Source organism: Saccopteryx bilineata, chromosome 5, assembly GCF_036850765.1.
Source record: "Saccopteryx bilineata isolate mSacBil1 chromosome 5, mSacBil1_pri_phased_curated, whole genome shotgun sequence".
NCBI classification, from domain to species: domain Eukaryota; kingdom Metazoa; phylum Chordata; class Mammalia; order Chiroptera; family Emballonuridae; genus Saccopteryx; species Saccopteryx bilineata.
In genome coordinates this window covers 150524056-150551707 of record NC_089494.1, presented here as the reverse complement: position 1 = coordinate 150551707, position 27652 = coordinate 150524056, and the positions used below count along the sequence as shown (strand labels likewise).

Sequence of the window (27652 nt, the reverse complement as noted above, 5' to 3'; positions counted from 1 at the left end):
AGGTTAATAATTTATTTTAATTTTTTTTATTTTGAAATTAAATTTAATGGGATGACATTGATCAAGAGTACGTAGGTTTTAGCAAACATCTCTATAGACTTTAAGCTACTGATTGTGTTGTGTGTCACCAAAAGTCAAATTATTTTCCATAACCTTATATTTTTCCTTTGCTCCCCTCCCCCACCCTCTCCCCCAGGTAACCATTTCACTTTATCTATGTTCATAAGTCCAATTTTATATCCCACCTATGTGAGTTATATATTTGCTTTTCTTTATTTCCTTACCCCAAGGAACCCTCCCTCTGGTAACCACTTCACTATTATCTATGTCCATGAGTCTCAGTTTTATACCCCACCTATGTGTGCAATCATATAGTTTATAGCTTTTTCTGATTTACTTATTTCAATCAGTATAATGTTTTCAAGTTTCATTATGTTGTTGTAAATGATACTATGTCATCATTTCTTATGGCTGAGTAGTATTCCATTGTGTATATGTACCACATCTTCTTTATCCAATCATCTACTGAGAGACACTTTGGTTGTTTCCATGTCTTGGCCACTGTAAATAATGCTGCAATGAATATGGGAGTGCACGTGTCTTTGTGTACCAATGTTTTCAAGTATTTTTTTGAGTAGATATCCAGTAGAGAGACTGCTGGGTCATATGGTTATTCTATTCTTAACTTTTTGTGGTATCATCCTACTTTCTTCCATAATGGCCATACCAGTTTACATTCCCACCAGCAGTGAGATTAATATTTTAAATTTTTTTTGTTTTGTCTAACAATAGAGATTTATTTTTTAACATTAAGAAAAGATTTGGCCCTGGCCGGTTGGCTCAGCAGTAGAGCGTCGGCCTGACATGCGGGGGACCCGGGTTCGATTCCCGGCCAGGGCACATAGGAGAAGCGCCCATTTGCTTCTCCACCCCCACCCCCCCTCCTTCCTCTCTGTCTCTCTCTTCCCCTCCCGCAGCCAAGGCTCCATTGGAGCAAAGATGGCCCGGGCGCTGGGGATGGCTCCTTGGCCTCTGCCCCAGGTGCTAGAGTGGCTCTGGTCGTGGCAGAGCGACGCCCCGGAGGGGCAGAGCATCGCCCCCTGGTGGGCAGAGCGTCGCCCCTGGTGGGCCTGCCGGGTGGATCCCGGTCAAGCGCATGCGGGAGTCTGTCTGACTGTCTCTCCCCGTTTCCAGCTTCAGAAAAATACAAAAAATAATAATAATAATAAATAATAAATTAAAAAAAGACTTATAGAGATTTACAGTTAATGTTACAGAGATTTAAAGTTAATAATGTTATAAATGATCAAGTACCCATTCCTGAGTTGTTTAATTCTTAGAGTTTCCAGAAATGATAATTGTGCATTCTGAGTATGTAAATGTTTATGTTCTGATATATGAAGCAAAAAGTAAAATTATTATTTTTACTGTAAAGTACATCCATTGACAGCTTGTTAATTCTTGCACTGAGAAAATTTAAGACTGTCCAAGTATCAGCCAATCAACAAAGAATCCAGGACAGATGAGCATCATCTTAATGAGTCACTTGTGAGTGGACAGGATCATTATGTTCATTGGTGAACTAAAGCAAGAGAATGGTAGGATCTCTGTTTTCTGGCTTTATCAGCTCAAGTCAGAAAGCTATATATCAAAAGTCAAGGGTGCCTTCAAATATTGCACTTTCAAAGAATGACTTTGAAGCACAGAGTAAATTGACTGGATACCAAAGTCTTATCTGTAACCTTATATTTAAATAGGTCTTGCGGTGATAGCAATGACAACAAATAACAACAATTTGTCCTATCCAATACCATTTCTTTGTATTTTTTACATTTCTCTTCTTTGGTCTTTTCTTCCTTTGTCCAAACAATTTTTCAGCATGTGTGCAATTTTTCTTGGCTCTTTATCACACAATCATTGCAATAAATGCATATCGAGTATCTCCAGTGGATGTAACACTTTACTGAACACATAACCCAAAGTAGAGAGGATTTCACCCTTGACCCCAAGGAACTTATCTATGACTGAAGATTGCAGATAAAAAGCATTAATAAAAGCTGAAGCAACAGGATATATTCAAACACAGATTAGCTTCATGCTGGCATGGCTAGTGGTCAGAACACCATGATGAACAAATGATTGTAAGAACTCTAAATGAGAAGAGAAACTACCCTTCACTTAGCAAGTTGTTATTCTCCTGTACTTATCACGTAACAAACATTGAATTTGATTCTGTAAAAAACACCAAGGAAAAAAACCCTTGATAAGCCTATCAACCAACTTTTTCACATCTGTTAGTCTTAAATTTCCTAACACTTGATAAATTCTTGATAATTAGGCATCACAACAAATATTTCCTGAGCCAGTGACTAACAGAATACTGAACCCATGAAGGTATACAATCACTGTGGGTGGAGTGCAGAGTGCATCCCTAGCAGCTGTGGCTGATGCAATGCTGTGAGAATACTCCAGCTCCCAGAAGCCTCCTGGGCATACCCAGGAAGGAAGCTCGCCAGCTATAAGGAAGTGACTTAGCGCCAACCATGCAGTCCCTGATCTTTTCAGCCATTGGCTTTGAGGAACACACTATAACACCCTATTGGCTGAACCCATGTATATAAGCTAGCTTACTTCCTGAATAAAGTGGATCTGCGACACTGAATCTGGTTCCTGGAGTCGGGTCTTTGCATCTCTGTTGTCCTCACCCCTGGCAGGACTTGTCCACAACTGGTGCCCAACATTGGGCAGGGACCTAACTGGCATCCAAGGGATGGGTGAGTGACCTTCTGCAATGGGAAACCTTCTCCCCCACTCTCGAGCCCCGCAGGCTTGAGCCTTCACTCCCTATTGCAGAGTAGGCGAGTTAAAGTTAGTGAAAAGGGTCTCTGTACTTACTGGGAGATCCTCTCTGGTCTCAATCCCTGGGTTGAGAATGTGCCCCTCTGGGACTTGGATACTTGGGCCCGAGCTCTCAGCCTCGTCCGTTCGGCCGAGGTACATGAGGGACTGGCCTTCCCTCTCAGCCTTACTCCTGCCCTGCTAGTGATACATGCCTGCCTGACCAGTGCTTCTCCTGGGGAACCTTCACCGGTGCCAAAAATATTGCAGGCTGCCTCTCTCTCTGAGGAGCCCCTACCTCCCTATTCATCCCCCTCCACTGAGAAGGAAAGTAGTTTAGCCTCCAAGTTTGACAAAATCGCGGCTGAGCATGCAGAAATGAAACCAACCGAATTGCTAACTGCTCCATCAGCTCTGCCTCCAGGAAAAGCGAAAGTTGCTACTTCTGCATTCCCTGTTGGGGCTCAGTGCCCCACCCCAGCCTCTCAGATGCCATTTTTTTCCAGCACATGTTCCTGCTGCAGACCCATGGGCCAGCCTATACGCCTCCATGTGTCTTTTTTCTTTCTTTCTGTCTTCTCTGTTTTTCTGTATCTCTCACTCTCTTTCTCTCCTGCCCCGTCTCTGAAATGACGCTGGAAGGACCCAGCCACAGCACAGTGGTGGGGATCACACCCTCTTCTAACACAAGGGAGAGGTTATGCTTGTGTTTTTCAGCCAGTTTGGATCCCAGGAACCCCCCAACCTGCTTGACAGGGTTTCTTGGGCACCCACTAAGACGTTCAGTCTTCACCTGTCCAAAGCTACAGCCCTGGCCCTCTCCACACCTAAGGGGTGTGAGGTCCTAAGGGGAAGAGGTCCTCAGCCCTCCAGAAGAAGACCTCGTGGCCGGCATGTGTGCCCCATCACCTGGGGGGATGAGGAGGCTTTGGCAGGGTGGACCAAAAGAATTTCCCCTGACGGGTCCCCAGACCCTGTTGCTCTGTTCTTGCTCATGTGTGCTATAGTAACCGCTGACTCCCAGACACAGGCAGCAGCAGCCCAGGGCTTGAGCCCGGCAGTGCGAGCTGGTGTTTTCAGTTCATCTTTGGAGGGTGAGGAGAATTGGGTCAGAGTTGTGATTCACAGACTCCAGAATGTAAATGGCGGCAGCTGCATTGGGAGGATGAACAGAAGCCAGGCTTGCATCGCCGAATGGCCGCTGGAACGGCAGGGAGTGCCGGCCAAGCCGCTGGTGGGTTCGCTGACATTTTGGGATATAGGGGTGGATGCCATCATGCTCTCCAGAGCAGAGATGGAAATGCTGACTGCCATTGCCATGTTCTCCTCTTTGGGACAGTGTAAGACCTGCCAGGATGGCAGGGATGAGGGGGGTGGCTGAGGCCTCATGTTTGTGTACTGATTCCTGGACTATGACCTAGTGAGCACTGGCTCCTTTGTTGGATGGACTTACAGATTTTGGACAATGTGAAATACCCTGATGGGGGTGGGGGTGGCTTTGCTGGAGGCCATTTCCCTGCCCCGGGAAGCTTTTCCCATGGCTAGAAAGAAGGCCGAGGACATTTTGTGCTTTTGGCAAAGTACTCAGAGACTGGTGAAATGTACCTTTGTAACTATTGAAATTGTATGATTTACTATGTTGTTATAATTTATGTAATGTGCCTTGCAACCATATGTAGTACACAGCCTATGGCAAGCCATCCATTTTGTGTTTGGACTCTGGGACCTTTGTGGGAAGGGGGCATGCTTGGACCTACATCCATTTTTTACAATCAAAATGGAACTGTGTTTAACAGCACCTAGAAGGTCTCTGTAACACAATGGGAGGGAAATGGCATCCCAACTCCTAGGAGGAATCCCTTGTTTAACACCCCAATTCTATTTCCTAACTAGTCAAACATTACAGAAGCTTGCCTCATTGTTTAATCCAGCTAATCTATTAGCATATAGTATAATAGGTATTATAGTTGTTTTAGTTCTACTAGGGTTCCGTTGCATAATGCATAGCATTCAGAAGCTACTACAAACAGCAAACTGTCATTCATCAAGTCAATTGGCCTTAATTAAAAGAGAAGGGAGAGATGTGGGTGGAGTGCAGAGTGCATTCCTAGAAGCTGTGGCTAATGCAATGCTGTGAGAATACTCAAGCTCCCAGAAGCCTCCTGGGCATACCCAGGAAGGAAGCTCGCCCACTATAAGGAAGTGACAGTGCCGACCATGCAGCTTCTTGATCTTTTCAGCCATTGGTTTTGAGGAACAACTATAACACCCTATAGGCTGAACCTGTGTATATAAGCTAGCTTACTTCCTGAATAAAGTGGGTCTGCGTCACTGAACCTGGTCCCTGGAGTCAGGTCTTTGCGTCTCCGTCATCCTCACCCCCAGCAGGACTCGTCCACAAATCAAGTTGGAGGAAGAACTTGATATACTGAATGAAATTTGAATAACCATTCATTATTCTGAATATTTCACTTGTCATAAATTTAGCTCAGCTCATTCTACAGAAAAACAAGAGCATACACACATTCACACACATGTGCACATTCCATGTCCACAAATGTGTTTAAAAAAATATTGCATATATTTGAAGAAGGTAAGGAATTGAGTATTTATAATGTGGGTTATATATAATTCATTTGGAAAAGACCCCATTGAAAATGTGAGTTGTGAGCAACAGTTTAAAATGATGGATTGACCACAGGCTTCTAGGGAGGATAAGGGAAACAGTTCCAGGTACTTCTTCATTTCTTTCTTTATCACTGGAGTTTTTCAATCAACCTAATCTAACAGAACATTTCTCCTTGGCTACTGAGATGTACTTGCAGCAAACAACTTTCCCCTCATTTAAAGAAATAGGTTTAACTCCCCCTTCATTCTTAGAACTCTGTAATTTAGGGGGAAAGTGACATTTCCATATCGTGTTTAAAAAAGGAAAGAGAGATGAATTAATGTGGAAAATTAGATGATGAAGTGAAAAATTGCATCTGCCATTTAAGTCTTACTCATATAGATATATTCCTCCGTGATAACTGGAAATTTCTTTTAAAAATAGTACTTGCGGCCCTGGCCGGTTGGCTCAGCGGTAGAGTGTCAGCCTAGCATGCGGAGGACCCAGGTTCGATTCCCGGCCAGGGCACATAGGAGAAGCGCCCATTTGCTTCTCCACCCCTCTGCCGCGCCTTCCTCTCTGTCTCTCTCTTCCCCTCCCGCAGCCAACGCTCCATTGGAGCAAAGATGGCCCAGGCGCTGGGGATGGCTCTGTGGCCTCTGCCCCAGGCGCTAGAGTGGCTCTGGTCGCAACATGGCGACGCCCAGGATGGGCAGAGCGTTGCCCCATGGTGGGTGTGCCGGGTGGATCCCGGTGGGGCGCATGCGGGAGTCTGTCTGACTGTCTCTCCCTGTTTCCAGCTTCAGAAAAATGCAAAAAAAAAAAAAGTACTTGCAAAGTCAGCAGAAATTCTTAACAATGTCTCTGCTGCTGCTGACATATTTTTCCACCCTGAAAATAACAGATAATTGGGACCCATTCTCCTTTGCATTTAATGCTGTTTCGCTCCTTACTGCATTTCTCCCACTTCTCTTCCCACATGAGAGGTGATTGCATTACTTGTGGAAGATGATGAATTACTTCAACAAGAAATTTGTGGAATCTAGTTAAGGCTCTTTCTAGCATATAAATTAAGCTTAAATGACAGCTTGGTCAGAATTTTACTTTGAAACTGGTCCATGGGAGGCAGGTAAGATCAAATATCATTTTATCGGCAGAAGGCTTTCCTCAGCTAGTTGATGTATCAAAGCTGGTGTATTTACTAAGTATATTGAGGTGGAGAATGCTAAGAAAAAAAAATGCCTGCCTGACCAGGTGGTGGCGCAGTGGATAGAGCGTCCGACTGGGATGCAGAGGACCCAGGTTCGAGACCCCAAGGTAGCCAGCTTGAGCGCAGGCTCATCTGGTTTGAGCAAAGCTCACCAGCTTGGACCCAAGGTCGCTGGCTTGAGCAAGGGGTTACTTGGTCTGCTGAAGACCCGCGGTCAAGGCACATATGAGAAAGCAGTCAATGAACAACTAAGGTGTTGTGATGTGCAATGGAAAACTAATGATTGATGCTTCTCATCTCTCCGTTCCTGTCTGTTCCTGTCTATCCCTCTCTCTGACTCTCTCTCTGTCTCTGTAAATAAATAAATAAATAAAAAATGCCTACTAGTAACACTGAATGATACTCTAAAAAATACCTTTGACTATGAAACAATATCCCAAGAAAGTAGCAAAATAAATTGTAATCTTTCAATCAATTGGACATGCTGGCAAAGATTTTCCCGGTAAAAACAATTCTCCACTGGAATAAAGAGAGACTAGAGGAAAGATATTTTGTGATTCTGACTTGTGATTTTTTTTTTCAGAATTGTAAGGTTTTCTTTTTCTTTAAATCTGTCTCATAGAAAAGATAGATTAATTATCAAGATTTAACTTCCAAAAACACCTTTGTTTTGTTTACCTTGTGATTTTTTAACATTTTATTTGTGGTAACAGTGATTACTCTTTTGTCAGGAAATTTGATGTACTTTACAGAAAAGCCAGCAAAGGAACAGAACATTAAACAAGGGAAGATTCTCCAACATTCCACATGATGGCAGAAGATCTTTTCCTTATTAAGTAGTCAAAGCTTCCAGTTCTGTATTATTCTATTAAATATAGCAAGATAAGCAATCTCCTGTATTCTCTAAACCATTTTAGAGTAATTTGTTCTCTGGAGAAACCAGAAGGGACGATGTATGAAAAACAAACAGCGTGTGGGGGGAGGGAGAATACCAAAGCCATTTTCCTAAAGTTTTCCTAGCTGATGTTGAGATGACAGAAAGTGCCTTTGAAAGTCGCACTTAAAGTGGGATCTTTTAGACTATGTTTCCCAAATGCCAATGATTATTTTTGTCTGTTTATGTTTTTAATCGTGGTAGACAGATCCTGTGAATATACTTAGGTAACAGGCTAGAAAGCTACTTCAAGGCTGACCTTTTTTTCAGAGAATCTTTTTTCTCTGAATTGCAGTGTGGCTCTTGACCACTTAAAAGCTCAAGAAAGCAATAGGCCTCTTGCCCAAAAACTAAACGTCTAGGCAGAACTAATTAACAATCCAGTCAGTCCTATAAGGTAGTGATAGTTCCTGTCTTATGTCAAGAATTTGGAGACATGGGCGATAACAATGAATTTCTTCACAATTAATAAAGACAAATCCCCTCTAATGCTGATTAGCTGCCTATTATATTATCTCTTATTTTGCTTATTTTCCTCTGTTATTTTTAGTGATAATGATGGGAAGATAAGACTATAGTTTCATTAGATCTCTGCCTTTCTCAACTTCTTAAATTTGAGTATCATCTATTTTCATATTTTGTGCTGATGGGTGCAAGCAAAGTCTACTACCCAAAGTGCAGATTATTTCCAAAGTAATGTGACCATGTTACTTACCTACCTAAGTATGATATTCATGAAATGGTATGTGAGCAAATCTTAGCAAGGCAGTGATTTACACTAATACCTTCATTTAACTATAGGAAGAAACAAGCCTAAGAAAATAGTAATATCTTCCATTTTTATATTTTCTTTTTGTAACTGAGACTCAGAAGTTCACTCTTTTCTAAGATCATACCATAGTGCTAGCATTTGAAAGGGTAGGAAATGAAATAAGAAATTTGAGCTTCTAATTCTGCTGTGTCAAGTTGAAGAGAATAAAAATTATGAGTGTAGATAAATATCTAAATGATCATTTTAGTTATATAAGAACTAAAACTCGGTCAAGTTTATCTTCAAGGGTCCTCACACTGGGGATCAAGTACCCAACAATCAACTTGTTCTCTCATGGTAAGCAAGGTCACTTATAGGATGATAAAATACATGTTTCAACAGTCAGGAACATTGAGAACAACAATCTTCCCTGAAGAAGATTGGTTCATCTTTAGTGTCTCTCACTGGCTAAGTCAATGTTTTCTCTCTCCCTCTTAAGACTCTACAAGATATATTTATAACCTGGATTGTGGTGATGATAACACAAGTATACACATATGTTTCAACTAATCAAATTATATACATTATATATAAATTATATATACATACCTCAATAAAGCTGGAAAAAAGCCTTTGATATTTTAAATTTAATTTTCAATAATTTTATTGAAATAAATATAAAAATTTAAAAACCATAAATAAATTAAAACATTGAGAAGAAAGACCATACAAAGTTTCTGATGTGAGACGAATCAAGATGCATAACTATATGCAGAGAGTTGCTCTCTGCTAGACTATTTGACATCATGTCAATCTCACTGAAATGTCAATCTCATTATCTATTTTAGTGTCAGTCTCATTGAATGACAGGAAAGCATGAAACCAATTGCAATGGGTCCTCCAGTAACTTATTGCAGAAGTGACTACTTTCAACACTTCACTATCAAAAAGAATTAATGATGTGATCTTACGGTCTCACTGATTAAAAGCTCTGAAAAAAACGATACACAGTGACTATATGAAAACAAACCTATGAGTACTTATTAACTGATTATTTCTTGGTAGAAAACATCAGTTTATTTGGTTCAGCTACTATGCTGATCTACTTTAATATTGTCCAAATAAAGTGCTAACATAATGATTCATATGGAGATAGCATAACTAATATTATTATTTATATAAGTAGATATGAATAGTATTGAAATTTCAAAAATATACCTTTCCTATATGTTCTTAAAAGCAGTAAAAGTGCCAGAAGAGAATCATCCCTTTTATGAATTTATACATAAAAAAAGAAAGTTCAAAATTCATACAAGTAATTTGAACAAGCCATACCTTTCCAAGTACATTTTGATTTTTTTTTACCACTTAAGTCCCTTTCTGTGGTATTTCTTATACACTTCTAGACTTTTAAAACTACAAATCTTTGCCTGACCAGGCAGTGGCTCAGTGGATAGAGCATCGGACTGGGATGCGGAGGACCCAGATTGAAGACCCTGAGGTCGCCAGCTTGAACGCGGGCTCATCTGGTTTGAGCAAAAGCCCACCAGCTTGAACCCAAGGTCGCTGGCTCCAGCAAGGGGTTACTCGGTCTGCTGAAGGCCCGCAGTCAAGGCACATATGAGAAAGCAATCAATGAACAACTAAGGTGCTGCAAAGCGCAATGAAAAACTAATGATTGATGCTTCTCATCTCTCTCCGTTCCTGTCTGTCTGTCCTTGTCTATCCCTCTCTCTGACTCACTCTCTGTCTCTGTAAAAAATAAATAAATAAAACTACAAATCTTTGAGATCATTCAATTACTAGTTCAACTAGAATTTACTGTTAAGAAAGAATACAACCAGAAATACTGAGACTTACTCAGGGTCTCACAGAATATTAATGGCAGAACAAAGGCTCATTGCAAGTTTTCTGACTACTTATCACTAGTTTATTCACACATATTTTCTAGTTTATACTAAAGGTTGTTTGTCAAGATATCACACTGACATACTAAAATCATAGAACTCAGAAACTTTCATGGCTAGTCAAAAAATTAATGCCAATCCCCCAAACACTAATTCTCAAAACACTAGTTTTCAAGACACTAACTCTCAAGAAGAGAAAGTAGAAAGCAAGTAAGAAAAAGAGAGTATATTAATTTTTTTAAATTCACTGTTAGATGAGAAAAGTAAAATTTGTGCATGAAAATATGGGAGACCATTAATAACCATTATCTCTGAGATTATAGAATTTAGTGTAACACTGGTTGACTTTTCACCTTTAACAAGTGTTTTTAGTTAGGTGATAAAGAGATCTCAATGGTGTCTAAGGTTCATGTCTCATAGCAGCAAATCCTCCCCAGAATCCTGCCTAGATAGCCCATTTTACAGGTGAGGATGGTGCATCAGAAATTTTAAGTATATTATGCACAGGTCACTCAGTGGAAAGTTAGTGAGGGAGAGCGACATGTCTAATTTCACACATCATGTCTGCTTCCTAAATCAGCATGCATCGATACAATATTCCCCTCTGATGGTGTCCTTTGGGTTTCATTTTATGTATGATGTCATAGGTACTTTAAGCATATTTTGACTTAATTATCTATTTCCTTAATTAAAATCAAAGAGCTATACTAATATACCTGTCAATTACAAAATGTTATTGTCCTTGTCATCTTTCTTTTGTCCACACCTTTCAGAGATTGCTTTGTCATATCAATTTATTAGGATACAGACTACAGATACAGGAACCCTAGAGTCCTGAGGTAATTTACATTGTGCAGTTTGGGACTTTTCTCGGCTTTGCTACCTTTTTTAAGGCCTGTGGACTAAAACATGTTCCAGACATTTTTGTGCTTGGTTCCTAGGGATAATAACTGGCTTTTATTTTTATTATTACATCTCTAAACAAATAAGACATTTTTAAATCCAGATTTTCCTTAAAAATAAAGAAGGCAGTTATCACTTAATTTTAAGGAATTTTTAAACAGCATTACCAATAAGATTTATTTATTTTTCCTGAATATTTGTAAATTTGAAATGGAATTTGATTTCCAAAACTCACCTGCTTTAATTTGTATGACTGCATAAAATGGGGTGCAAATGTATTTAATAGTCTTTTTAAAAACATTTTTATCTTAAGCTACGGTTAGAAATTTGGGTTAATGTTCCATTGCATTCTCTCTGCTGGCCCCCGGATCCTCTTAACCTAATTGAAAAGATCTTGATTGAGCACCTACCATGGTAGAGGGAAGCAGGGAAAGGGAAGGGAAGGGAGGGAAGGAGAGGGGAGGAAAGGCGGAGCGGAGGGGAAGGGAAAGAAAGTTTTAAGACATGACATTTTGCTTTTAGGTGTACAGTACTTGGTATATTGTCCCTAAATGTCTTATGTGAAAAATTTCCTCAGAGAAATCTATCAATATTTTGGCATTTTATTAACAAGTAAAATAACCAAAAGCAGTTATCAGTATTGTAGCAGCAGCCTTTTTAACCATCATTTTGGCAACATATTTTTCCATGCTATACATCAGACCAAAAATCTTTTGCATTAACATAAAGCTAATGATTTTATAGACCCACAGTATCTTGACCTTAAAGATCCTTTGAAAGGATGTAGAGCTCCTATCTTTAGGCAAAGATATATATTCATATTAATGATAACACAGCGAAAGAATCATGCATGCAAGTGGCTTTTACAGGGTTTCTAAATAACTCTTTCAACTCCAACTTGTTTATATGAATAAAAAGATATTCATGTCAGAAAAGTCTTAATTTTAGTGGTCAATAGAAAAGAATATTTTCAGCATGAAAAGGAACATCTGATTTAACTCTCTTGATCTGCAAAATTGAATTCTTCTATGTTAAATAGCATGTCTAAAAATTACACAGAATAATAAATAAAACCAAGATCACCATTCGGTGCTCTTTTTTTACTCCAAATATGAATCTGATTTTCAGCAATTTGGATAGTGATGGATGGGTTTGATGCTTTTTAAATTCTACATCTCTGAATATCATGATGTCTTTCTAATTTCCCCACATATACATTGTCAATTTTATTCTAAAACCAACTGTTTTTCCTTGGTAATTCTTTTAATGGTTGTATTCTTAACTTCAAACTAGAATGTGAGTCGTTTAATCTAAGCACAGGATAGTAAATCAACTTAAATTAACCACCCTCCACCGTAACTGAAAATGTTTTGTGCATAATGATGCTTAAAATAAGTTATATTGATTACAAAGTTAATAAAAAGTCATTATATATGATACTGAATTTAGAATAAGATTCAATTCTCAATTTAGTAACCTTTAAAGGTACTATAGTGACAATAGGAATTAAATAAAATTCAGAACTGATTTTGTTTGACAAAGTCATTTGCAAAAATATTCTCCCCTGTGCTTGAAATTATTTACCTACATATTTCTAAGTATTTTGAATGAACATTTATCTTCATGACAGGATACAATGGGTTGCAAAATAATAAATGACCTAAAGTAAAATATTGGCTACCCAGATATCTCAGAGAATAGTCTTTTAGCATAACAACTTTCCAAATAATAGTTTACCAATAAGCAATAGTTTAGAAAATTATTTGAATTAAAGTATTTAATATTTTATACATTGTACATTGCTTGATATTCTAAAACAGAAACATTTCAAATGAAATTTAGAAAAATAATCCAGAAAACTTTATTTTAGTGCTTATTTCTGTTTTTCATAATCATTTCTTTTCCCTTGAGTTAAGATTTCAGTTTTCACTGCTGTTGACAGTGTAACTGCCATTAGAAGCATACATATTTCCTCTCCTTAATTTCTTGTTTCTAAGATGCATTTTTTCTAAGTTTGTTAGAATTGTGTGTAAATTATTTACAGATAATCTTTGAAATCTGAGGACTTTTTAAAGTAATATCAAATTTATAAAGAATTTATAAAACTTGGCCCTGGCTGGTTTGTTCAGTGGCAGAGTGTTGGCCTGGCATGTGGATGTCCCAGGTTTGATTCCCAGTCAGGGCACACAGGAAGAGTGACCATCTGCTTCTCCACCCCTCCCCCTCTCCTTCCTCTCTGTCTCTCTCTTCCCCTCCTGCAGCCGAGGCTCCCTTGGAGCAAAAGATGGCCCGGGTGCTGGGAATGGCTCCTTGGCCTCTGCCCCAGGCGTTAGAGTGGCTCTGGTCACGACAGAGCGATGCCCTGGATAGGCAGAGCATTGCCCCCTGGTGGGCGTGCCGAGTGGATCCTGGTCGGGCGCATGCGGGAGTCTTTCTTTCTGCCTCCCTGTTTCCAGCTTCTGAAAAATATAAAAAAAACACTACTCTTTTATGGATTCTTGCTGTATTGGCCAAGAGTTTGCTTAAAGGCTTTAATCACTGTAAAAAAAAAATTTAGAAGATTAGATAAAGAAGATGTGGCACATACATATACACCATGGTATACTATTCAGCCATAAGACATGATGACATCGGATCACTTACAACAAAATGGTGGGATCTTGATAACATTATATGGAGTGAAATAAGTAAATCAGAAAAAAACGAACTGCGGGATTCCATACATTGGTGGGACATAAAAACAAGACTAAGAGACATGGACAGGAGTGTGGTGGTTACGGGGGGGGGGGGGGGGAGGGAAGGAGGGAGAGGGGGAGGGGGAGGGGTACAAAGAAAACTAGATAAAAGGTGACAGAGGACAATCTCTCTTTGGGTGATGGGTATGCAACAGAACTGAATGACAAGATAACCTGGACATGTTTTCTTTGAATATATGTACCCTGATTTATTGATGTCACCCCATTAAAATAAAAATTTATTTATAAAAAAAATGTATAGGCTTTAAAAAATGTTTGCAATAAGACTATGAATACCATATTTTCTAAATAAAAGTTAATTAAATTCCATATTTTTAATATTAATGAATATATATTACAATGCATTGCATATCTATTAATTCAGCATGCATTAGCATGTGTTTCTAAATAGTGACTCACAAATTTGGTTAATTTAGAAATTTTTAAATACAAAGAAAACCTAGAAAAATATGCTTAACACTAAATATAAATTCAAAATTTATACAACAAATAATAAACTAAGTTACATAGTTTGTTCCTTCCCTTAATTTCAGTATTTGTGTTCTATTTCCATTAAGCTATTTCTATTAAACTGTTTGCTCTATGGCCAAGGTCCAAAAGTTTACTACTTATATATTTTTTCTATATGTTATTTCTAATCTTATATTTAGGTCTTTGATCCATTTTCAATTAATTTTGTATAAGGAGACATACTGTAATCAAGTTTTATTCTCTTGCATGTAGCTTTCCAATTTTCTCAGCACCGTTTATTTAAGAGGCTTTCTTTTCTCCATTGTGAGTTTTTGGCTCCTTTAATCAAAGATTATTTGTCTGTATATATGTGGTTTTATTTCTGGGCTCTTGATTTTGTTCTACTAATCTGTATGTCTGTTTTTCTGCCAAAACCATGCTATTTTGATTATCATGGCTCTGTAGTATAATTTGAAGTCAGGTAGTGTGATACCTCCAGCTTCATACTTTTTTTTCTCAGGATTGCTTTGCCTAGTCAGAGTTCTTTATGGTTCCATATAAACCTGGTGATTTTTCTATCTCTTAAAGGCACAAATAAATGAATGGGACTACATAAAACTAAAAGGATTCTGGACAGCAAAAGAAAATGACAACAAAGCCGAAAAGCAGCCAACCAAATAGGAGATGACATTTACAAACAATAGCTTTGAAAAGAAATGAATATCCAAAATATGCAAAGAATTCACAAAGCTCAACAACAAAAAAACAAAGAATCCAACTTAAAAATGGTGTGAGCATCTAAAGAGACACTTCTCTTAAGAAGACATACAATGGCCAACAAATACATAAAAAGGTGATCATCTTTACTAGTTATTAGAAAAATGTAAATCAAAACTACAATGAGTACCCTCATGCCTGTTAGATTGCCTATTATCAACAAAACAGGTAATAACAAGTGTTGGAGAGGCTGTCGTAAAAAGGGAACACTCATTCACTGCTGGTGGGAACGTAAACTTGTATAGCCATTATAAAAGCAAATATGGTGGTTTCTCAAAAAAATTAAGAATAAAATTACCATATGAGCCTGACTGAGCAGTGGTGCAGTGGATAGAGCATGGGCCTGGGAGGCTGAGTACCCAGGTTTGAAACCCTGAGGTCATCAGCTTGACTGCAGGCTCACCAACTTAAATGCAGGGTCACCGGCTTGAGTGTGGGATCATAGACATGATTCTAAGGTCACTAGGTTGAGCTCAAAGGTCACTGGCATGAAACTCAAGGTTGTTGGCTTGAGCAAAGGGTCAGTGGCTCGGCTGGTGCCCCCAGTCAAGGTACATATGAGAAAGCAATCAATGGACAACTAAGGTGCCACAACTATGAGTCAGTGATTCTCATCTCTCTTCTATTCAGTCTGTCTGCTCCTGTCTGTCTCTAACTCTCACAAAAAGAAAGGAAAGAAATTACCATATAACCCAGCATTGCCTCTAGTGGGTATTTATCAAAAAAACTCAAAAACACTGGTACACAAAGACATATGCACATCAGCCCCCCATGTTCATGGCAGCATTATTCACAGTGCCCAAGACATGGAAACAAGCAAAGTTTCTGTTGGGCACACATGTTTGTAACAGATTTGCTTGCTTATATTTTGCCTAATTGTTGCATTGGCATGGGGCAGTACCATTTGTGTATTGTCTATGGAAGGCTGTGGGTGCTTGCCCTCAGAGCAGCAGATTGTAAATTGTGGACTGCCTGCCATAATGGGAAGGGGCAATTGTTTGCTATTGTAAATTGGGGAAGGTGTTTTTCCCCCAGCCAGTTTTGGCTAGAGAGTGCAGAGAGAGAGGAAATGTTGAGGGGCTTGGGAGCCCTAATTTTAGCCTAACCTGTTTGGCTGGGGAGTGCTGAGGCTGGTGGCTGCTGAGCAAAAGGGAAGCAGCCTTCCCTGACTGCTTGCTCATCCAAAGTTATAAGACTTTAATAAACGTAATGCCCACTATTTTCTGGCTCCACAGTTCCTTTTACATCTGCCCAAATCCAATGAGAAGCCACTGGCCCTACAGTTTCCTTCAGTAGACGTTGAATAAAGAAAATGTGGCATATATATTTATATATACAATGAAATACTACTCATCAATAAGAAATATTGACATATTGCCATTTATGACAGCATGAATGGACCTTGAGAACATTATACTGAGTGAAAGAATTAAATCAGAAAAATTTATAACTGTATGAGTTCACTCATAGGTGGGATATAAAAATGAGACTTATGGACATAGATAATAGTGAAATGGTTACGAGGGGAAAGGGGTTGTGAGGAAAGAGAGTAAAAAGGGACCCATATATGGTGATTAAAAATAATTTGACTTTGGGTGATGGGTTTACAACATAATCAACAGTTCAATTATTATAGATATGTTTGCCTGAAACCTATGTACTCTTATTGATCAATGTTACTCCATTAAATTTAATTTTCTAAATACACTTTTAGAAAAAACTATTTTCTAATCTATTTCTATTAAATTATTTCCATTAAAACTTCTAAGTGTCCTGTGAAAAATGCTATATTTTGAATAGATCAAATATGAATATGCATTCAATATTAGATCATACCATGTTAGTTACACAAAGATATTGTGGACTGAAACTCTTTACAATGAAAGCACTGGGGACTAGGATCAGTAAATGACTCAATAAAGGACAAATAGAGCTAATGAATTTGTAGAACTGTTAGGTCCACTTTCACACCCATTCTGTTTCCCTTGCAAATGAAGGTGGTAATTGTTAAAAAAAACAAACAAACCAAAAAACCCAATGTGTCAAAATGGCTGTACTAAACACTTAGGATTGTGGAGATTAGTAACAATCAATCTCCACCCTCAAGAAGTTTAGCAGGAGATAACAGGTGATGTACACATAAATATAGACCATATATGGAATGGTATTTTGAGTCTGAAAAAAGGTCACAAATTAACCTGAGTTCCACTAATGAACAGAGAAGGAAAGGAAGAGAAAGAGGATGAAGGAATAGGATGAAGGAGAGATAAAAAGCAGAATCTCTTGAGAGTGTGGCAACCAGTAGAGGCACTTGAGATATACCTTGAAAGTGTAAATTTGAAAGCTGAGGGTAGAGAAGGGAATGGAATAGGAAAAACATTCTGCTAATGGGAAAACAACAGCTGATAGGACACAGGCACTTCCTCAAGCCAACATCCACACCTCAGGGTAGAGTCATATTTGCATGCATGCACCATTCCATTGCAATTCTTTTCCAAGTGAGAGAAAAAAAATACTTTGTTTTGTTACAATATTCATGAGAAACAAGCCTTATGTACCATTTCAACACTTTTATTTTTATAACTTTCTTTAAATAAAAGTGGAGAAAGCTTTTAGTAAAAGTAATCCAGATCCCAACCCTCATAATATTAATGTTATGGTTTGGCTACTTTCCAGCTTCTCTGGGATAGAAAAAAGCACCCTCCAATTTAATAACTAAATTAATTTTTTCTCCCACAACAGCATATGCAATTATTAAAGTCAGAAAGATCTTGGCAGCCTCTTGCACTGGTAAATAGAACGTTGCATTCTCATCATATGATTAATTAATGTTCCTGATTCAAGGAGATATGAAATTGCTTTACATTCCTTGAGTTATTGAATAACCTAGTGTAGATTTTGTTTGGGCACTTTTTACGTCCATGCAGTTAAATTGCAAGAAATAAGCCACAAAAGCATAACTTTATTCTGAAGCTCTGTGTGAGTTACAGAAAACAGATTTGAGCTGTACATGAATGGGGGAGGGAAGAAAAGGAGCCAGGGAAAAAAGAAAGGAAAGGGAGGGAGGAAATTTGTACTAGCTGATCGATCATGCCAGAAAATCTGTTTTGCTTCTCATGTTTTGCAGTGTTATTTTGTAATTTTTTAATAACCTGTTTCTTATTCACAAGTCATGAATGATAAAAAAATAATAATAAACATACAAACTAACAAACAAGAAGGCTGCCTATGTTATTCTTTAAAAGGACTGACCCTTGTATTAACTATCAGCAAATGGTTTTCCTTGGATTTTAAACCACATAAGCAATTCTCTAGGCTCAAGCTAGTATGTGACTACCACTTGGAAGATGCAAAGGAGATACGTTAAGGGAACTGTACATTTGTCTCTCATTTATAGCATAGTCAGGACCCAATAAGGGAAAGGGACATTGTGCCTTTTAACATGTCATCTCAAACAAACTGCTCACAAAAACTAGGGGATATTTCAAAATGACTATAAAGCAATAAAATATCCCTTAACTTTGTGAGCAGTATATTATAAAACAAACAGCAAAGACAAATTTCTACATTTCCTACTCTGTTTTTTCTCCCTTAAAATTGAACCTGAGTTATTATTACAGATTACTGCTCAAAAGGAGCAAATCATTCTCATAGTTAAGTAATATAATAAGCCATTCAAATAGTAAATTATCTCATTTTTTGAGAAACTTAGTCTCTATATAATTAAGAAGTTGGGATTTCATCCCTTCAAACCACCTGCAGGTTGTAAGTGCATCAGAACGCCCAAGAGCAGGGCTGGCTCCCCCAGTGAAGAGAAGAGCTCATCAGACCCCCCAAAAATCTCATCACGTCAAATGACTAACTCCCTGTGAAAGGTTAATAGAGAAAGAAATTTAAGGAGAATAACAAACTGTGTCACAAACAGAAATTTGGAGGGGGAAAAAATCCCAGAAAACAGCCAGGTATTAGTAATCAACATGTGTAATTCTAAAGAAAGAAAGTGCATTTATCTATTTTTTAAACCACTCTTGTAGTCTGTCTCTCACTTCATAGAATCACTTTAAGTCTGTTTTCATATGGAAGAAAATGCCCACATATAAGTCATATTAAAGGAATAGACACTGACTCTCTTGAATAATTCAACTATCTGCTGAAAAGATTTTAAGAATTCTACCTTCATTCTACCTTCACAAAATCCCAAACATTTAGAACTTTAATGTTGTTTTCTAGTTAAACTTCTGGAGTACTGATGAAGATTATTGAATAGAACTAAGGTAATTGGTAACAGTCACGGAAGGGAAAAATGATTCTGGGTAAGAGAAAATGACAGCCTCCATGTTTCCCCTTCATTTATAGTTATGCCCTGTGAAAACACAGACTCTAATAACCACATGGGCTTTACTGAAATATTATGTTTCTCAATCCTCAAGTACCCATTGCTTTTTATTTCTATTTCCTTCTAATCCTACATATTTTGTTTGCTTTTCTCCCTAAATATGGAGTTTAGCATATTTCTGTATCTTCTGAAATATCTAATGCATTCTATCACTGAGTGAATTTTAATTAAATATAGAAGTAAAAATATAATCCAGAAACTAGTACTTATTTTCTACCACTTTAAAAAAATTTTGCATGGTTTTTCAGATGTCAGTCAAAACTGAAAACTGACAACATTGTCTTAAGCCTAGGGTCAGGAAATATGAGTTCTTCTCTTAATTGAAACCCAGAATCGCTGTGTGGCATGGACAGAACTTTAACTGTTTTTAATTCACCTTCTCTCTGTTAGAGAAATTAAGAATTCTTACTTCACAGGAGATCCAAAAAGGCAAACATAATAATAGATGAAATTTTCTTTTCTTGGAAAATAAGGTGTCATCAGAATTTGAGGCATCATTATTATTTATGCTCATAAAAACTTTATATAAAGATAGTAGAAAATATTAAATCCAGACATTTCTTCTCATTTCACCAAAAAGGGCATACTAAGATTATAGGCTGACATATAATTAAGATCCAAGATGCAGAAAATAAATGTCTAAATCAAAATTTGAGATATTATTTGTTATTTTTCTTCTCTAGAAAAAAGCCTTCAATTTTAAATATACAATGTTGGTATTAATGAAGTATGTTAATTCATAATGTATCTTATTATGGATCAAAAATAATTCTGAAAAGAAAAGTTTCATTTAACAGAATCAGTGTATTAAGTAGCATGAGAACTTGGATTCAGATAGAGTTCCCAGTAGACAAAAAGTTTAGCGTTCACTAAGAAAACAACAAAAAAATAAAAACTCACTGTGGAAAATTCTGCTCCCCTTAGTATGCAGAAAGCACATGCTGGAAGTAGCTTCACCTGCCAGTTGTGATTAATTTGCTATTTCTTACAATGTCTCACTTTGATTATTAATGATAATGATTTGATTTATGAGTTCTGTTCAGTGAATATTCTCAATTTCTAAAGATGTACTCTTTGGTGGGGGGAATAAAGGAGAAAGGGAGGAAAGGCTCTCGGGCAGATAGCGACTCAGGTAATGGAATGTGGCATCATTTACCTCTAGACACTGGTTCAAATCTATCTCCTCACATTTTCCAAAGGTGTACAGGGAAATCTAAAGGCCAGGCAGAGATATTGTGTATAATAAATGAGAGAGGGATATCATGATGCCACCTCTGTTCTGAGGTTTTGTCTCTCTCTGTTTTGTGGAAATGGAGAACATTGGGGACCTGGGCTTCTGGATTTTAAGGCTTTGCTCTGTGCAGAATTATAGCATGTAAACCCTGAAACATGAATTATATATTAGCATGTTGTCACTTGTGCATATATTAAGAAGCCGATATTTTTAAGACAGTATGAAAAGATGCTAGTGCTCAGAATAGAATTATAGAGAATTAAGGCAATTAGAACTCTGAGGGGCAATGTGCAGTGTTGTTAGCATATCATATTCTCTACCAGCTGACCTCCTCATTGATCATAGAAAAGAAAATTCAGGAGAAATTAAATAGGTGCTTTTCATAAGTGCAAAAATAACTCAGGAGTAATTGATTTTTAAAGGTTGAAAATTACAAAGGCTCCCATCTTTCTTAAGAAATATCTTCTAGGAAAAGAAGTATGAGAAAAGAACATAATAAAATCATCTTTGCTTTTATCATACCCTCCCTGGGAGCCTGAGGACCTGGGAAGATTTCAGAGCTTTCAGCATCACCTCACTGAGCTATACTCTGGGTGTTTATGATCCTCCACTCTCACTGAGTTTCTCCTTACAAGTGTTAATAACCGCTAATCATATTCTTTTTAAGTTTTCCATGGGCTACACACCTGAGACGTATAATCACATTAAGTCTTTACAACAAATCAACAAGACAATAATTATTGCCCCCATTTACAGATGAGGAAATTAAGGCCAGTGAGATTAACTGACTGCCTCAGGTCACACAGTGAGAACAGGATGCTGACCATGGCAATTTGAGCACACAGCATGATCGTGATGTCTGGCCTCTCTGTCCTTTCAGTTGACATGGCTAAAAATTACACACTTTGTCATAAATTAATTCTATCTCCTTCTGACCAGAGAGAAAACCTATGGCTTAGAAAGAGGGTGGAAGCTCTCAGCAGTTGGTGGAAAACAGAACAGCTTCTACTTGTGTTGAGTCTGCTGAGGTTCCTAAATGCTAGAAAAAGATGCCTCAGTGTCTAGAACTATTCAGAAATCTCTTCTCATACCCATATCTAGAAGTTCTGTACTGACAGTCACCTAAACTGTTTCAAAACCTGGTTTCCAATCCAAGAGCATTTGGTCTCAGAGATGCCAATTTATTAAACCCAATTTTAAGTCCTCAAGTTAGCATTTCAAACAAGTATTTCCTGAGTTGGGCTTCTTTTGCGAAAAGCTGGAAGACTATGCAAAGCATTCCCTCTACCTCCCAGCTTATCTCATTCTTCCCTGAAGAAGGATACAGTCAAACCTATACACTGTTTCTAGAGTGCCATCACAGGTTAGTACTCTCAAAGTGCAGTCTCACCCACTCTTTCTGGTTTCAATTGCCCATGAATAGGATGGTGATATCCAAAGTTATATTTTCACTCTAGACCACTTATTCCCTCCCAGACTCATTTGCAGCCTTCCAAGTGGGCAGCTTTAATTAACAGTCTATGTGATCCAAATTCATTTGGCTGTCAATGGAATCTCACAGACCACATATCCAAAACCCATACTTTTCCTTTTACCATATTTCCCCATATATAAGGCACACTTTAATTTTGGGGCCTGAAATTTGAAGAAAAAAAAAAGTATTACACAAAGTTATTGAACTTAAGATTTATTCGTCATAAAATTCATACAACTCCTCATTGCTGTCAAAACTCCCATTCATTACCTTGTCCTTATCTGTGTCCGATGATGAATCACTGGCTTTATATATTGCCACGTCTTCAGTTCCAATATGGTATTTGAAGTGCCCTACTTCTTAAATGACTTGACAATTATCACAATCTTGATATTATCCCAGGATCTTTTCATGCAGGTATAAACTTCTCCTATAGTCGGTTTCTTCACTCTTTTTGCTGGTGTCAAATTGTTCCCAGAAGACTTCATCCATTGATTCCATTCATCTCTCATGGCAAGTTTGAAGGGTTTGTTAATGCTGACATCAAGGGGTTGGAGGTGGGATGCCAAGCCTCCAGGTATGACAGCAAGTTTTGTTTTTTGTCTGCAGCAATCTCCTTTGTGTCTTTTTATTATGTGTGCCCTGAACTAATCAAGCGTCAATAGGGCTGGTTTGCATAAGAGATTACCTGGCCTCCTGCTCCAAACATTCTGAAACTGGATCTTCATCTTGATCCATACAACCCTTGTCATTATTGTGGACAATCACTCCTCGAGGAATGTCTTCTTTTCACATTGTTTTGCATTTGAAAATAAGCATAGGAGGCAACTTGGTTTTGTCGGCACAACAAGATAAAACAACTGTATAATGGCTCTTTCTATGTCCATTTGTCTTCAAAGTTACAGTTTTCACTGCCTTCTTATCAATAGTTCTGTTACTTGGGACATCAAATTGAAGGGGGATTTCATCCATATTTGCAAGCTGTCCCAACTCAAACTGATGTGTCTTCTGACATTGAATGACAAAATGATGAAATTCAAGGACCTTCTGCTCATAGTTTTCAGGCATATTTTGGGCAAGTCTGGTGCATGTATGTTTGCTTATTCCATTCTATTTCATTAACCCGAAGAATTAATTGTGTCCTCCTTTAAAATTAGTAACTTCTTTTTCATCAGAAATTCTTCTTGCCTCATGCTGAACCATCTTTGTGGACACAGGAATGCCAATTGCCCTTTTCTCTTCAATCCATATCTTCAATTCCCTCTCTAAATCAGGCCATTTTGCTGACTTGCCTATAATGGCCTTCTTCTGCTGTGGCATTTTAGGTAGGGTTTCTCCTTCCCATAGCCAGTCTCGGATTGATTTCTCAGTTAGAGAAGAACCAAATTTACATTCAGCAGCACGATTTCCATTCACTTTTGCAAACTGGATAACTTTTAACTTGAATTTATCACTGTATGAAAATCTTTTCTGAGCCATTTCTGGGCAGAATGTGGCAAAATGTAACCTACCATAATATATTGGTAACAAGTGCAAAACAATGAGTGCAAAGACAACAAGCATGAAAAAGCAGGAAATGCAAGTTAAAGAAATCCAGCTAGCTCAGCAGTAGAGCATTGGCCCAACATGTGGAAGTCCAGGGTTTAATTCCTAGCCAGGGCACACAGGAGAGGCACCCATCTGCTTCTCCACCCTTCCCCCTCTCCTCCTTCTCTATCTCTCTCTTCCCCTCCCACAGCCAAGGCTCCATTGGAGCAAAGTTGGCCCAGGCGCTGAGGATGATTCCATGGCTTCTGCCTCAGGCACTAGAATGGCTCCAATTGTGCAGAGCAATGCCCCAGAGGGGCTGAGCATCATCCCCTAGTGGGCATTCCAGGTGGATCCTGGTCGGGTGCATGTGGGAGTCTGTCTGTCTGATCTCTCTTGCTTCTCACTTTGGAAAAATACACACACACACAAAAAATCTACAACCACTGTATAAGATGAACCCAATTTTTAGACCCCAAATTTTTCAACAAAGGGTACATCTTACACAAGGAAAAATACAGTAAATCTCTGCTTCCTCCTATATTCCACTTTATTGCACCCTTATACATTCTTTTCTCATCTAAATATCTGAAAATTTCAGTGTCATTTCCCTTATCATCTACACCAAATTAGTTACATTTATACTAACATTTAATTTCTAAATAGTTTCAAAGCTATCTTATCCTCTCTATTCAGAAACTAATGATGCAAGTCCTGTTCTCATGCCTTGCCTGGATTATAATGGCAAACACCTCAATCGTTTCCCTATTTTCATACTGGTTACCCTCAAAACTATCCTCCTTAATGTTACCAAAAGGATATAATATATTGTGTTGTTCCTTGCTTAACATCTTCCCAAGTCTCCAAAATTTTTATGCATAGAATTTGACCTTGTCTTCTTCTCTGGTTTAATCTTTTGATACTCCCTTTTCATACACTACTAAGTAATTGAGTGTTTCTTCTGCCTAGGATGCCCTTTCAACTCCAACCTTCCCAATATTCCCTACTTACCCATGTAAGTAATATATACCCTCAGTATCAGAAAACTTAAAACAATAAGCATAATTTAGGTTCTAATTTTCCTGAATTGAAATGCTAGTTCTGCCTTTTCTAATTATGGGACTTTATAAAAGTTACCTCATCAGGTTATGAAAATGAGATATGGCTGAAATATATAATATGGCATCTGTATTTCTGCCTAGCTGTGTGGATTTGTGTAGAACACTCATCTTTTGGCACCACAGTTACTTTGTATATAATTTAAATGAACTAGACTTAATGATTCTCTGAAATTTTGTGATGCACAGCCAGTGAGTACTTAGGCATTAACTAATATTTTTGTGTTCAGAGTCACCATTTACAAGGCACTTTCTTAATCATTTCTTTGTCTCTTAGAATACCCTTATTAAGTAAATAAATACATTTACCACTTTATAAATGTTTTCCAAACAGTTAACTAGCTTTAGGTAACAGAACCAATAAGTGTGACCTTATTTTTAGACTGACAGGAGAATTCAGTGTTTCTGATTTCTAGCTCACTGATTCTACACAGGGCTTTGCAACAGACTCATTAGTTACTATGAAGGCAAGGGTTGGGGAGGTAATGTGATGAAGGAGATTTTGAATTCATCCCCATTCAAGATGCAGTGTGCAAATGATGTTTTATTGAGTTGCACACCTAAACCTGTACCCCAATAAATTTAATTAAAATATAAATAAATATAAAAATATATAAAGGCCTTGGCTGGTTGGCTCAGTGGGAGAGCATCGGTCTGGTGTATGGAAACTCTGGGTTTGATTCCTGGTTAGGGAACACAGGAGAGGTGCCCATCTGCTTCTCCACCCATTCCCCCTCACCTCTTTCTCTTCTCCTCTCCTCCTACAGTCATGGCTCAATTAGAGCGAGTTGGCCCTGGATGCTGAGGATGGCTTCATGGTCTTCACCTCAGGTACTAAAAACTAGCTCCCGTTGCAACAGAGCAAGGGCCCCAGATGAGCAGAGCATTGCACCCTAGTGAGCTTGCCATGTGAATCCCAGCTGGGGCGCATGTGGGAGTATGTCTCTGTCTTCCCTTCTTTCACTAAAATAAAATAAAAAAATTTTAATATATAAAAAAGTTATGTTAAATCTAATTCTCCAAAACCAGAAAAAAACCAAAACAAATAAAATAATTTGTATTTTATGTCATTTTATATCTCATATATTAAATGTAATAATATATTATATATATTTATTTAAAACAAAGTAGGCTTATAGTGTCCTCACATCAAAGACGAGAGTAAATATTCAAATGCTGATGTTTCTTCCATTGTCTTCTGTACAAAATAGTTAATATAGAGTCGTTTTTTATACACCTATCTCTGCCAGCATTATAAATTATTAGAAGAGACGAATAACTTCAGGGAACAATTGGAAGGCTACCAACAAAGAACACAACTGTTTTAGATGGGTTCTCTAAATTTACAAGAGAGACACACATATGTAGGTTACTTGGGGTTAGAAACTATCCTTACATGAGGTGATGTGGCCAGTCTTAGAAGCATCAGGAGGCAGGGAAGTGAATAAAGATGCAGAGCAGTTTGCCCAGCCAAGACTCATGGAGGTCTAGAACACTGATCAGAATATAACCATAATTTTAGCAGTCTGACTGTATGTCTTCCTTTTCATTATAACTTCTTTCTTCATGTGCTTCAAGACTCCAATTATTATCTGTCACATATGGAAGTACTTCCCTTCAATCAGAGTCCTTGCACCAGGCTGATGATCAGATTAAAGAAGGCTACTTTGAGGCCAGTGGCCAATCTCTGGGCTGATAAATGTTGACAGGTCACCCGACCCTAGTGCATATTCAATCATTCCAGCCACTTTGTTCTTAAGGGGGCTCACAGGTACTGAGAGCTCCCAATATTGCTCTTCAATTAGATTTAGATTTGATTGCATATAATAGACCCCCTCCTCAAAAAAGCTTAAATTTTCCTGAATTTCTTACTCTAGATTCGTTTGAATCCTAACAATAAGATGGAAAAAAGGAGCATTCTTCAAAATCATGTTCTCCTACGCTTAAGGACACATGTCTGCTTATATCTCATTAGTAGAAAGTAGTCATCTTATTGCAATGAAGGCTGAGAAACATGGTCTTCTCCAGGCCAAAAATCAGAATCTGACCACTAACATGGAAGAATGGATACTTCTAGACAACTCTGGTATAGCAGTATACACTTACTATTCCCTAATTCATTTCCTATTTAATTTCTTACAACATTCATAGTGTAATATTGAAAAAAAAACTTTAAAAATTCAAATATTACCCTTCAGAGATAGAAACCCATTCAATTCAAGCTCAAGAAACTTAACTCTATTTATCTGATTAGCTAGTCATTCCTTTATTTTCTAAAAAAATAAGCCACAAGATACAAAAAATCAATAAAATGTAAGGGAATTTCAACAGCTGACAATCAAGTGGAGACTCAGACAAGCAAGTTAACAACATCACTGTGTCTAACAGCAAGTAACATGTGATTAGTCTCAGCACCCTAAAATTAGGACAATTAGGTCAATATCATGTTTTGGGTTTTTTGAGATCAAAGTAGATAATGCCTAGTGCATTAAGGACAAAAAACATTCTTATATCTAAATATGAAACGATACCTAAGACCAATTCTAGGCAAAATTGTACATAAAGCCAATTTTGTCATCAGGATCCTAGTCTCTCATACACCATCTAGATATCCCCCCTTCTTTACATCTTTCTTAGGTGACAAATTGCAATGCTTCTGGTTGACCAGAAGTCTCTTCCAGATGAGCTCTCAGGAAAGTACCATAACACTGAGCTTCAAATTAGCCATGACTTTTCTTTATTACCAACAATTTTTGTCTCATGTTTTAG

The 27652-nt window shown here is 37.9% G+C and overlaps 1 protein-coding gene across 1 annotated transcript in view; it reads left to right on the top strand.

Moving 5' to 3' along the window:
- LOC136306571 (ubiquitin carboxyl-terminal hydrolase 39-like) overlaps nucleotides 1-27652 on the top strand; it is a 133584-nt gene that overhangs the window by 58304 nt on the left and 47628 nt on the right. The window contains 3 exon segments of the mRNA XM_066233063.1: nucleotides 2854-3294; nucleotides 3572-4072; nucleotides 7240-7243. Of these exon segments, the coding sequence (XP_066089160.1) occupies nucleotides 2854-3294; nucleotides 3572-4072; nucleotides 7240-7243 (946 nt within the window).